The sequence below is a fragment of the Ascaphus truei genome, chromosome 1, assembly GCF_040206685.1.
Source record: "Ascaphus truei isolate aAscTru1 chromosome 1, aAscTru1.hap1, whole genome shotgun sequence".
NCBI lineage: Eukaryota > Metazoa > Chordata > Amphibia > Anura > Ascaphidae > Ascaphus > Ascaphus truei.
Window position 1 is genome coordinate 109,266,660 of NC_134483.1, and position 14,207 is coordinate 109,280,866.

The window sequence follows — 14,207 nt, forward strand, 5'->3', positions numbered from 1 at the left end:
GAGCTGTAAACTGTGACAATAGATACAGTTACCTTAGTAATATCAGAATACATTGTAGCTGCTGAGTTACACAGACGGCAAGATTGATTTAAAACTGGAAGCCGGCTAATTAGTGAACCATGGGAAGCAGGATTTTGCTGATCGATCATGGGAGAACAAAGTGATCGGCAACTTAGGTAATTCATTTTCAATAAAGGTAATCAAATGCTGCATATACAGTATCAAAACAAAAATGTTTTTCATTTTATTTTAAGCTGCTTGGATTGCCTCTTTAATACAGAATTCATAGCGTAGACAGAAAACAAGTGTCAAAATGTAAGGAGGTTAGTAATGACAAAAACAGGTACTAAATAGAACAGTCTTCTATTTAAAGCAACATAAGGCAAACTAATAATAACGATACAGAACGAAAGGATATATATATATATATATATATATATATATATATATATATATATATATATATATACACATGAAGGTCAGTCAGCACACTGTAGTAGAAAAGGTTGTAATAGCAGATGCTAGTCCCATAGAGAATAAGTATGATACGAACCAATCCAAAGACCAGTAAAGAGACAGCAGACCGCACGGGGTTAATCCAAAAATCTATATTCACAACATGAAATACACGTAAGCCAACGTTTCGGTCCCACAGAGAGACCTTCCTCAGGGCCGTGAGGAAGGTCTCTCTGTGGGACCGAAACGTTGGCTTACGTGTATTTCATGTTGTGAATATAGATTTTTGGATTAACCCCGTGCGGTCTGCTGTCTCTTTACTGGTCTTTGGATTGGTTCGTATCATATATATATATATATATATATATATATATATATAAATGTAAATACAACTGTATGCTCATCTGCATGTCTTTTTTTATTATAAGCCTGTGACGGGAGCTTTGTGACTTTGGCTATAATAATACACCAAATAACTGGGTTGAACTGAACGAGGCTTACTGTAGATATAATAGTATATTTATTCCTTAAATAGGTGAACACAGCTATATATACTATATATATAGAAAAAAAGAGAGGAGAGAGCGCACGCCCCATAGTGTAAAACCGTACATTTAATGTTGGGAAAGGAGGGGAAGAAAATCACTCACAAGGGTACAAGAATAAAAAGCGTTTTGTGAAATATCACCACCATCCGGTGTCCGCAGCAGGATCAAAAGTCCAACGGTCTCACGGAGATGAAGGGGCAGTGATCCGTCAGGAATCCCAAGATGCCTCGGATATTTCACAGCAAACGTCCCAGGAGTTCCAGAGAATGTCTCCTAAGCTGGATAGCCGCTTTACTGTTTCGCGCTCGAACCGGCCTGTTCCTGCACATGCGTAATGACGTAATGTCCGTGCGTGATGCGTGATGAAGCTCCCTGACGCGTTTCATCGCACACGGGCGACTTTTTCAAAGGGTAATGGAGAAGGGATGCAGGGATATGTATATATACCCTCATGGTATCCTAGCAACCCCTAAATCCAGCTGAATGTAAGTAAGCTAATGGGTCACAAACTCAATAAACTCATAAATTCCAAAGTGATGGATATCAGAACTATAAAGAGCAAACCAGGAGGCTAATACTAAACAGTATAATTGGAAATCTATAACTATATGAAAAACTAAAAAAATGTGAAAAAATGCTAATATAAAAAATATACATAGAAGAATAGAATCATATAAATAAGAACATAATTAAAAATGTGTACATGCTGTAAAGTAACTAATTAAAACACATCAATATGTAATTTCAGAACGGATTGACACCAACTCAAAAACATATAATGGAAAACATAAAATAAAAATAACCTATATATAAAAAATGACCAGCACAATATATAGTGGCAATAAGAATGAGGGGAAATGACCAAAGATAATAATAATAATAATAATAAATGGACTGAATGGGGGATAAAGCTAACCTGACACCATATCCTAAACCAGGATAGTAGGTACTGTAATGGGTGATGTTATTAATAGCTAACACATTGCATGTGTAAAAAATATTGATAAATTGGGTTAAGGACCTGGGTCAAGTGAAATATATAAAATAGTATATGTATAAAAAAATATAAAAAAAATTTTTATCATTTTTTTAATATATATGTATTCATTAAAAATGGGAGCAATTCTGGAATGCCGGAATGCCAGATTCCAAGATCAGAAAAAGATCTGAGAAGGATTCAGATAAGTGGAATGCGGAGGAAACTAAAGGAACAGGGAGAGTGTGTCCACAGGGGGATCAGACCAGCGTACTGACATCCAGACACTCGTTCAATCCACCAATTGTCATCAAGGGTTTAAATACTCATAGTGTCTCTCGACATTTTAAATCTATACATAACCAGGATGCCAAGTCAATGACTGTTATGGGACTTAAGAGCATTTCTCCATGTGCTCTGGGAGGTGATCGCTTTAAAATCCTCTGCCGACAGGAAACGTTCTGGATCCACCAGTTGGGTACCTTAACCCCTGGTGGATTGAACGAGTGTCTGGATGTCAGTACGCTGGTCTGATCCCCCTGTGGACACACTCTCCCTGTTCCTTTAGTTTCCTCCGCATTCCACTTATCTGAATCCTTCTCAGATCTTTTTCTGATCTTGGAATCTGGCATTCCATAATTGCTCCCATTTTTAATTAATACTGTACATATATATAAAAAAATTATAAACATTTTTTTAATATTTTTTTTATACATATACTTTTTTATATATTTCACTTGACCCAGGTCCTTAACCCAATTTATCAATATTTTTTACACATGCAATGTGTTAGCTATTAATAACATCACCCATTCCAGTACCTACTATCCTGGTTTAGGATATGGTGTCAGGTTAGCTTTATCCCCCATTCAGTCCATTTATTATTATTATTATTATCTTTGGTCATTTCCCCTCATTCTTATTGCCACTATATATTGTGCTGGCCATTTTTTTATATATAGGTTATTTTTATTTTATGTTTTCCATTATATGTTTTTGAGTTGGTGTCAATCCGTTCTGAAATTACATATTGATGTGTTTTAATTAGTTACTTTACAGCATGTACACATTTTTAATTATGTTCTTATTTATATGATTTTATTCTTCTATGTATATTTTTTATATTAGCATTTTTTCACATTTTTTTAGTTTTTCATATAGTTATAGATTTCCAATTATACTGTTTAGTATTAGCCTCCTGGTTTGCTCTTTATAGTTCTGATATCCATCACTTTGGAATTTATGAGTGTATTGAGTTTGTGACCCATTAGCTTACTTACATTCAGCTGGATTTAGGGGTTGCTAGGATACCATGAGGGTATATATACATATCCCTGCATCCCTTCTCCATTACCCTTTGAAAAAGTCGCCCGTGTGCGACAAAACGCGTCAGGGAGCTTCATCACGCATCATGCACGGACATTACGTCATTACGCATGCGCAGGAACAGGCCGGTTCGAGCACGAAACAGTAAAGCGGCTATCCAGCTTAGGAGATATTCTCTGGAACTCCTGGGACGTTTGCTGTGAAATATCCGAGGCATCTTGGGATTCCTGACAGATCACTGCCCCTTAATCTCCGTGAGACCGTTGGACTTTTGATCCTGCTGCGGACACCGGATGGTGGTGATATTTCACAAAACGCTTTTTATTCTTTTACCCTTGTGAGTGATTTTCTTCCCCCTTCCCCTCCTTTCCCAACATTAAATGTACGGTTTTACACTATGGGGCATGCGCTCTCTCCTCTCTCTTTTCTGTAGATTCCCATCGGATGTGGTTAATTCCCTTTGAGAGCAGCCGGAGACCCCCACACCAGCATCTAATTTCCATTTATTGGACATTTTGAAAGGACTGGTTTTCCTTTTTTCCCTTCTTTATTCACAGTTTTATGTTAGAATTTAGGGCTTTATTAGCACTATTTATTTAAGTAATTATATTAGACACTTATACATTGATATTTATGTTATCCCCGGTATTAATACTATATTTTATTTGTTATTACCATCACTCAGGCGCTGCTTTATTTGTTTTTTTCTGTGTCTCATATATATATATATATATAGGCCCATATTGTGGTACCAAAAGATGTCTTCCTGCATTGGAAGACACATTATGATCCTTCACTTGTATAGGTCATAAGGTCTTCCAACGCAAATAGGTGTCTTATGGCATAAATAAGAGTCATGATCCATTATTTCACTTAAACCGATTGAGTGCGATGGCAGGAAATACCACTGGCACACATAAAAATAAAAAATAAATCACTAACAAATATATGTAGCAGATTTGCTAAAGGAATGATTATTTCTTCACCGCTTTTGTGCAAAAAGCTTAGGGGGCCTATTCAGGTACATTAGGTTCGATAACATAACTGCCATATCGAATGGTCTGTCATGACCTAATGACTGGTCTGACATTTGTGTTATCACGGTATTCAGAAAGAGTAATCGCTAGTCAGATAGTGTTCGATAGGAAAACGCCATATCGCTCAGAATAGCAGTGTCCTTAGCTCTGTCTTTTTCTAAGATCTGCCTGCTGTCAGAATCGGATTGGTGGATGTACAGTAGCTCTTTTCGCAGACTATGTACTACTGATGCCTTCAAAACCCCTTAACTCACTTTACAAAATTAATAACACCAAATCTCTGGCCCTTAGCATAAATCTTCCCAAAGAAGTAATAATATTTCTTCAGTTTAACTTCGATTTTAAATGGAAACAAAAATCCATAAAATATCTACGCATTCAAATAACCAAAGCCTATTCTACATTGAAAAAGGGCTTAACATTTGTGGTACTGTATACAATCATATAATAAAAGACCTGACCACCTGGAACCCACGTACCTGGGTGTACCTGGGTCTTTTTGGCGATTGCCACTGGTTTGTGTTAGAATAACCGTGGGCACTACAGTACCATGTCTTTCCTATTTTTGGAGTGATGTTATGTCACCAAAAAGGGAGGGAAGCCCGTCAATCAGGTACTGTAGCATGCCTTCCTCCCTTTTTGCTGATGTCACATCACTCCAAAAAAGGAAAGGTATCACATGGTACATCCACCAAGCTCCACGTCCAACTGGTGGGCTCCCCCTGCAATGAGGGAGTTTGAGGTGATTTTGCCCATTTCACTCTAACAGGGTTATTTTCATGGATTAAAACACCAAAAGCTAACAAAATCACATATTTAATTGACCTTATATGAACCAGATTGTCCTCTGGAGTGAAACCATGGCTGAAAGCTCAGAGGAACACCCTTCCTGATAGCAGAGATATTTTTGCCAGTACTTGCAAGGATCAAAATGAATGGCTGCAGGATCACCGAATCAAAAGCTGCAATAGTATCACATGATCCTGTCTCAGCTTTCTATTGGCTGTGAGGCTGACCCCACAGGTCATATTCTTTCTCCCAAAGACAAATTCTCATTAGGAGATTTAAAAATAAAATAACTCAGGAACACGTTGCTCTATGGGAACCAAATACCGCAAGGGTTTTTTATCTCTATTTTATGATAACACAGTTTGTGAAACCTTGTATCTACAAACAATTATTTACAGTGGCATCATTATTTAAACAGCTAAAACTGGATGCTAATTATCTAAGATAAGAATTTCACAAAACTTATTGTAAATAAAATCCTACTCATCTTTAATGGGACACAAATTAACGTTTGATTTTAAGGGTCATACAACGTTTCTAAGGAAGCTTGTTACATTGATATGGTAATGCAAGATATTTTTGCCTTCTACTGCATGTGGCATTGTTCCATTAAAAGGTTAAGGCGTGCCTTCACTGACAGAGGTCTGCAAAGCACTGCAACGCAGGCTCCTCTCACAGCACATGGGTTAAGAAAAAGTGTTTATTAATAGGGACAAAAATAAGTTTCGCACTTTAAAATATAATATCAAAGTTAAGCGAAATAAGCAACCTTCAGCTGCAAAACGTAACAGAACACGTTCTTGCCATTGTGAGCTGCTTATTAAGCAGTTATTAAAGTCACCGTAATACGTACAGTAAATTAGGAAAACATTATTATTGGAAAATTGTCAAACAAATTAATTCATTTGTTCCTAAGGGGGGGAAATGCAGATTGTAAATTTTAAATGCCAATCCAAGGAAATTAAAACAAATTAAATTCAGTAGCTATAAATTACGTTACGTGTTATGCAACACTTAGCAAAGAAACATGATGCTTTTCAATTGCATCTGTGTAAAAAGAATTAATAAAAATTAATTTATAGAATATTATGTTACAAACATAGTTTCTCTATGACCAGATGGAGAATGATCAAGTTGCAATATAGAGAAATTCTTGGCTCTTAGAGCACATGCAGATTGAAACATTCTGCACAGAGAAGTGATTCACTCTAAAGGGAGAAATTACACGCTGTAGAAAAACGTTGGCCACCAAACGACCACCAATTGCTGCATGGAGTAGTTCTGCGTTGGACATATGGAGAGGCATATGCTATCTCATTCTCATAACTAACATAACTCTGTGTGAGCTAGACTGGGCTCGTAAATGTTGGGGCGGGCGGGGAAAGCACATGAAATAGAGCTTGCCTATCATTTTTTTACTAATTCATGTGCTGTATTAAGAGGAGAGAAGAAAAGCAGTTTGTTTTCCCACTTTACAACAGATGTAAGTACTGTAGGAAACAGGAACATCCTAACTGGGATGTGTTCGTTGGAAAGGACGGCAAGGGAGAGCCGTGTAGTTATTGAAGAATTCTGAAGTAGAATGGGACAGCGTGGAAATCGTTAACCCTATAATGGCCACCTGAGAAGATTAATTCATAAAGTCTCTACAGCAGAGTTTTTCAACGGGGGGGGGGGGGGGGTTCCTAGAAACCACTGCTCTACAGTGTTGGAGACAATGGTGGGAATGTAACAAGCTCTTAAAGTGAATTTAGATGTATGGCAAGAACACAATAGATTTTTTTTTTGCTTGTGTCTGATACAAGAACCTTGCTAGTCAAGTGTTTAACATTTGATGCAGGTCTTTCATCTGAAAAGTTTATGGACTTCAGATGTGGCAGGTTTTTCTTTTGCAGCAATTCATATAAACCATCAGTCTCCGTACTTGTTGAAAGTGTGTCAGACACTACATTTTCTCTCCCCCGTGCAGTCTCGACCTGCAATCAGCTGCTTTCAGATACTCAACAGGCAAGAATTCAAAGTAGCAGCACAACAGGAATGGTGCCCAAACATGTGCAAACCGTGTGGTTTAATAGATCATATGCAGAGTAGAAAAACAAGCCCACGATTTGTGCATATTTGTACACCTCTCCTGTTGTGCTGCTACTATGAATTCTTCCCTCTAGAGTTTTTTTTATTGACACTAAGAAAAAGGAAAAGAATGTCAGACATTGATTTGATACATCCCGTTATAAAATGCCTATTGGGCTACCACCTCTTTATTCAAGTCAGAAGCTGAAGCACATGGTACCAAAGAAGTCCCTATCAATGCAAAGTAAATGGATACTGTACATTGATGCATATTCAAAGTGTCTTTCTTGGTCTCATTATGATAGAAAAAGTAGCCTGCAGTTCTCTTATGCAACACTATGGGCTAATACACAAGTATACCGTTTAGGTTTTCAGACGTATAAATCACAATCTCACACTCCTGGGTTAAATGTGAGCAATGTTCCCTCTCATGATAGTGCACCAGTTACAGATATAGCGCTACATGCAAAGAAAATACAGAGATGTGAAAACACAAGATTCAGATTAGTCTTACTGCTCGTTGCTTTTATTGTTGATTTATTCCATTTATTTTTCATCCCTCCCCCTTAACAGATGCAACAAAATATAAATCACGGAATCCTTATTATCTGCTTGGGATCAATACAGCCTTTTGGTCCATTCTTTTTACTTGGCGACTACTTTATGGTAAGTGGATTGGTTGGAACATTTATACAAATATTACATAATACAATATATATATATTTATACATTATTTCCTAAACATAGGAATATATTAGCATTTGCACTATTATACTTATGTATTTATTTGTTACTTATTGCTGAAAGTGCACACTGTACAGTATCTATCCAAGGACTTACTTGAAAACGAGAGGTAACTCTCAATGTATTACTTCCTGGTAAAATATTTTATAAATAAATAAATCTACTAAAACAAAACACATGGCAATGGATGCTAATGATTGATAATCATTATCACATTATAGTGAACAGACCCATATGAGTTAATGTCCCGAAGAATTTACAAGCTAATTTTCTTTAACTTAAAAATCTAATTTGACTTACAATACAGAGATGGTGATTATCTGGTAAAGTATATTGTGTTCTACATTTCACAAATTAGTATGCACACTCTTTAATAAGATGTAACTAAATATGCTACTGTAATAAATAAATGTGCCCGTGTTAACGCTTTCTTGATGTTGATGAAACTTTTAGCTGTATCAACAACTGCTGAATGGCTCCTGATGTAGCTTGGAACAATAAGAGCCATATTTGCCAAGCAGTGCTACTCCACAAGACATCTTACAGTCCATTATGAAGTAGCATGGCTTAGTAGATATGGCCCTCTGGCTTTTCACATTGCATTACGTGACCTTCTCGATCATGAACAGCTCGGTGAGTAAAGGGGAACCTAGTTCAATTCCTAGGGTCGGCTCCTTGTGACCTTTGGCAAGTCACTTTGTCCCTGTGCCTCAGGCACCAAAAAAGATAGATTGTAAGCTCCACGGAGCAGGGACCTGTGCCTGCAAAATGTCTCTGTAAAGCACTACGTAGAACTAGCAGCGCTATACAAGAACATGCTATTATTATTATTATTTGGAGTGTTGATTTTCTGCTAAAGTATGTTTACATTATATATTATTACTACCGGTAACAATTGTGTGGTTCCTTTGAACATATAAAAAATGGTATTTGTTGCTGGCAAAGGCTACAGTATATTGTATTTTGGGCCAAAAGATCTGAAAAGTTGTGCATGAGAATACAAATGGCAAACGTCTCTTTTTGGAACATATGCCCTTTTTGTATGTAGTACAGTACGTTACATATTTCACATATTTAGGTACATTGTAGTTTTGTGTGACAAATAGAATTTACAAAGGAATCGTATTACAATGTTATGCACGATATGGCATTGCTCTGCAAATGGGTTCACTTTGCAGGATTGACAAGATGCTTTTTTTGCTGTGCTCTGCTGCATGTGGCATTTCCATACTGTCACTGCAAGTGCTGGAATCAGTTCTATTGTAACTGGATTCAATAGATTGGTGAATTGTAACGTTGCAATATTAGACTGGAAGTATTCTCCTACAATATTTGCATAATTATGACATATAAAAGGTACTTACTTAACCAAAGAAGGGAATAAATCTGGTTTGATATAAATAAGCCAGTGTAATTGATCGACAAGTGCTGGTTCTGAAGAATTGGAAGGAGATTCACGGAAACCATTCTTGAAGGCCCTGTATACATGAAATGGATACACATAAACACAATAAATACCAACAAACAGTAAAAAAAGAAACAAAGTTCCGCTATTCAGTGCTTCCAGATCAAGAGTACAAAGTAACAGTTTACAGACTCATTGTAACATATAAACTTGCTTGAAGAAAAGGACTGTTAAAGCATCTTAGAGTAGAAGTATCTATTGAGGAAATGTATGCTCAGACTTAGGTCTGTAATATAGTGCTCGCTAGTGCACGTGCGTGCAGGTGTCGCGCACGTTTCGTTTGTATGTTGCCAGCGATCATGCGCGTGGCTAGAGGGTGTGGCTCTTACGTGTCACGCTGTGATTGGCTCGCGGCGTCACGTGACGCGGCAGACGTGCGAAAAATTTATTGTATTTGCTCTGAACTAAACAAACTGGTGTTCGTGGTGCAAATAAGAATGTGAATATAACAGTGCAATATAACCGTGCAATAAACCCAGTGAATACAAATAAACACTGATATTACTTATACTGCAACTCCATGGAACAGGGTACCCCGGAGTGGAACCCCAGAACAAGTCAATACACAGACAAAACTAGTTAGGCATTTTGGATTGCAGAGGCCACCGTACCCACTCCACCTGGAATCAGAGCGTCTGACGTGAGACTGATGCAAGGCAAACCGGGACCCGAGTGAGAGACGCAGAACAGGGAACCTGTGCACACGGACACGCACACAGCAAGAAGCTGAGCCTGGAGCTGAGTCTAGAGAGGGTTGGAGTGCGCCCAAAGTAACTCTCTGCTTTTGACCAGCGGGGAAAGTGTGAGTTGTCCCTTTTCCCCCTGTGTTTTTTGTCAATGAAAGTAAAATGTTAATGCACCATATTGCATGTACAGCAAGCATGTCAAACTCGCGGTCCGCAGGCCGCATGCGGCCCACAACGAGTATCTGTGCGGCCCAGCCAATGTGTCCCGGTTACGGCGGCGGTGAGGAGGATGCGGCAGCTGGTAAGTATTCTCTGTGTGAGTGAATGCTGTCAGGGGATTGGATGAAGGGCCGCATGGGTTTGAATGAAGAAGGCGGGGCTTAGAATGCCGGCCGGGATGCAGGGGATTGGTCGCAGGCAGGCCAGAGGAAGCCGGGGGCGGGGCTTCCGCTTTGTGCAGAGCACACGGTGAGTGTGTCTCTGCCTTCCCGCTCCTGGCTCTTTTGCCTGCTGCGCGGTGTCCCCCGCCGGGCGGGCAGCCACAGGGACCCAAGGCAGAGGCGCTCACCCCCTTGCCGCTCACCCCCCTTGCCGCTCACCCCCTTTGGCGCTTACCCCCTTTGGCGCTCACCCCCTTTGGCGCTCACCCCCCTTGCCGCTCACCCCCCTTGCCGCTCACCCCCCTTGCCGCTCATCCCCTTTGGCGCTCACCCCCTTTGGCACTCACCCCCTTTGGCGCTCACCCCTTGGCGCCCCCCCCTTGCACCCTTGGTGCTCCCTTTGCCCCCGGTCCGCATGGTGCGGGAGATGGGCGTGGGGGCGGGCAGTGGTGGTGCGCGATCGCTGGCGGGTGGTGGGTGCAACGGGAGGCTCAAAAAGCAGGCCTTTCCTCTGTCCCCCGCTACCCCCCCCCTCCAGTCACTCACATCCGTCGCTGTACTCCACTTTGTGTGTGTGTGGGGGGGAGTGTGTGTGTGGGGGGGAGTGTGTGTTGAGTGTGTGTGGGGGGGGGAGTGTGTGTGTGTGGGGGGGGAATGTGTGTGTGTGGTGGGGGGAATGTGTGTGTTTGGGGGGGAATGTGTGTGTGGGGGGGAATGTGTGTGTGGGGGGGGGGAATGTGTGTGTGTGGGGGGGGGAATGTGTGTGTGTGTGTGTGTGTGTGTGTGTGTGTGTGTGTGTGTGTGTGTGTGTGTGTGTGTGTGTGTGTGTGTGTGTGTGTGTGTGTGTGTGTGTGTGTGTAGAATGTGTGTGTGTGTGTGTGTAGAATGTGTGTGTGTGGGGGGGGGGATGTGTGATGTGTGTGGGGGGGGGGAATGTGTGTGTGTGGGGGGGGGAATGTGTGTGTGTGTGTGGGGGGGAATGTGTGTGGGGGGGAGGGAAATGTGTGTGTGTGGGGGGAGAATGTGTGTGTGGGGGGGGAATGTGTGTGTGTGGGGGGGAGGGAAATGTGTGTGTGTGGGGGGGGGAATGTGTGTGTGTGTGGGGGGGGGGATGTGTGTGTGTGTGTGTGTGGTGGGGGAATGTGTGTGTGTGGGGTGTGTGTGTGTGAGTGTGGGGGGGGGGGAATGTGTGTGTGTGTGGGGGGGAATGTGTGTGTGGGGGGGGGGGGAATGTGTGTGTGTGGGGGGGAATGTGTGTGTGTGTGGGGGGGGGAATGTGTGTGTGTGTTGGGGGGGTAATGTGTGTGGGGTGTGTGTGTGGGGGGAGTGTGTGTGTGGGGGGGAATGTGTGTGTGTGGGGGGGGGAGGAGTGTGTGGGGGGGGGGAAATGTGTGTGTGTGTGTGTGTGTGTGTGTGTGTGTGTGTGTGTGTGTGTGTGTGTGTGTGTGTGTGTGTGTGTGTGTGTGTGTGTGTGTGTGTGTGTGTGTAGAATGTGTGTGTGTGTGTGTGTAGAATGTGTGTGTGTGGGGGGGGGGATGTGTGATGTGTGTGGGGGGGGGAATGTGTGTGTGTGGGGGGGGAATGTGTGTGTGTGTGTGGGGGGGAATGTGTGTGTGGGGTGGGGAATGTGTGTGTGTGGGGGGAGAATGTGTGTGTGGGGGGGGAATGTGTGTGTGTGGGGGGGAGGGAAATGTGTGTGTGTGGGGGGGGGAATGTGTGTGTGTGTGGGGGGGGGGATGTGTGTGTGTGTGTGTGTGGTGGGGGGAATGTGTGTGTGTGTGTGAGTGTGGGGGGGGGGGAATGTGTGTGTGTGTGGGAGGGAATGTGTGTGTGGGGGGGGGGGGAATGTGTGTGTGTGGGGGGGAATGTGTGTGGGGGGGGGAATGTGTGTGTGTGTTGGGGGGGTAATGTGTGTGGGGTGTGTGTGTGGGGGGGAGTGTGTGTGTGGGGGGGGAATGTGTGTGTGTGGGGGGGGGAGGAGTGTGTGGGGGGGGGAGGAGTGTGTGGGGGGGAGGAGTGTGTGGGGGGGGGGAGTGTGTGTGTGGGGGGAGTGTGTGTGTTTGGGGGGGAGTCTGTGTGTGTGGAGGGGAGTGTGTGTGTGGGGGGAGTGTGTGTGTGTGGGGGAGTGTGTGTGTGGGGGGGGTGTGTGGGGGGGAGTGTGGGGGGGGTGTGGGGGGGAGTGTGGGGGGGGAGTGTGTGTGGAGGGGGGAATGTGTGTGTGGGGGGGGGAATGCGTGTGTGTGTGGGGGGTGGGGGGAGTGTGTGTGTGGGGGGGAGTGCGTGTGTGGGGGGGAGGAGGAGTGTGTGTGGGGGGGGAGGAGTGTGTGTGTGGGGGAGGAGTGTGTGTGTGGGGGGGGTTGTGTGTGGGGGGGGAGTGTGTGTGTGGGGGGGAGTGTATGTGTGTGGGGGGGGAGTGTGTGTGTGTGGGGGAGTGTGTGTGTGTGTGGGGGAGTGTGTGTGTGGGGGGGAGTGTATGTGGGGGGGGGGTGTGTGTGGGGAGGGGAATGTGTGTGTGGGGGGGGGAATGCGTGTGTGTGGGGGGTGGGGGGAGTGTGTGTGTGGGGGGGGAGTGCATGTGTGGGGGGGAGTGTGTGTGGGGGGGAGTCTGAGTGTGTGTGCGGGGGGAGTGTGTGTGTGTGGAGGGGAGTGTGTGTGTGTCTGGGGGGGAGTGTGTGTGTGGGGGGGGAGTGTGTGTGGGGGGGAGTGTGTGTGTGGGGGGGGGAGTGTGTGTGTGTGTGTGTGGGGAGTGTGTGTTTGTGTAGGGGGGAGTGTGTGTGTGGGGGGGGGGAGTGTGTGTGTGTGGGGGGGGGGGGAGTGTGTGTGTGTGGGGAGTGTGTGTGTGTGTGGGGGGGGAGTGTGTGTGTGTGTGGGGAGAGTGTGTGTGTGTGGGGGGTGTGTGTGTGTGGGGAGAGTGTGTGTGTGTGTGTGGGGGGGGAGAGTGTGTGTGTGTGGGGGGGGGGGAGAGTGTGCATCTGTGGCTGTGTGTGTGTGTGTGTGTGTGTGTGTGTGTGTGTGTGTGTGTGTGTGTGTGTGTGTGTGTGTGTGTGTGTGTGTCTGTGCAGGCCAGCAGTGACTGTGTGGGTGTCTGTGTGTGGTCAGTGTCTTTGTTGGTCTGTCTTTGTGAGTGTCTGTAGGTCAGTGGCTGTGTGCGTCTGTGCAGGTCAGAGAGAGAATGGGGGGGGGGGGATAGTGTGTAGGGGGGAGTCTGAGTGTGTGTGCGGGGGGAGTGTGTGTGTGTGGAGGGGAGTGTGTGTGTGTCTGGGGGGGAGTGTGTGTGTGGGGGGGGGGGGAGTGTGTGTTTGTGTAGGGGGGAGTGTGTGTGTGGGGGGGGGAGTGTGTGTGTGTGTGGGGGGGGGGAGTGTGTGTTTGTGTAGGGGGGAGTGTGTGTGTGGGGGGGGGGGAGTGTGTGTGTGTGGGGGAGGAGTGTGTGTGTGTGGGGGGGGGGGAGTGTGTGTGTGTGGGGAGTGTGTGTGTGTGGGGGGGGAGTGTGTGTGTGTGTGGGGAGAGTGTGTGTGTGTGGGGGGTGTGTGTGTGTGGGGAGAGTGTGTGTGTGTGTGTGGGGGGGGAGAGTGTGTGTGTGTGGGGGGGGGGGGAGAGTGTGCATCTGTGGCTGTGTGTGTGTGTGTGTGTGTGTGTGTGTGTGTGTGTGTGTGTGTGTGTGTGTGTGTGTGTGTGTGTGTGTGTGTGTGTGTGTGTGTGTGTGTGTCTGTGCAGGCCAGCAGTGACTGTG

The 14,207-nt window shown here is 44.4% G+C and overlaps 1 protein-coding gene across 6 annotated transcripts in view; it reads right to left on the reverse strand.

Annotated features, from left to right (window-relative positions):
* Nucleotides 1-14,207, reverse strand: part of KIAA0825 (KIAA0825 ortholog) — a 440,138-nt gene that overhangs the window by 238,823 nt on the left and 187,108 nt on the right. For all 6 annotated transcript variants that reach the window (XR_012800113.1, XM_075593181.1, XM_075593165.1 and 3 more), the window contains one exon: nucleotides 9,311-9,424. Coding sequence is in view for 5 of the 6 variants with exons in the window: in XM_075593181.1 (XP_075449296.1) it covers nucleotides 9,311-9,424 (114 nt within the window). In the remaining variant the exon portion in view is untranslated. The remainder of the gene's footprint in view (nucleotides 1-9,310; nucleotides 9,425-14,207) is intronic.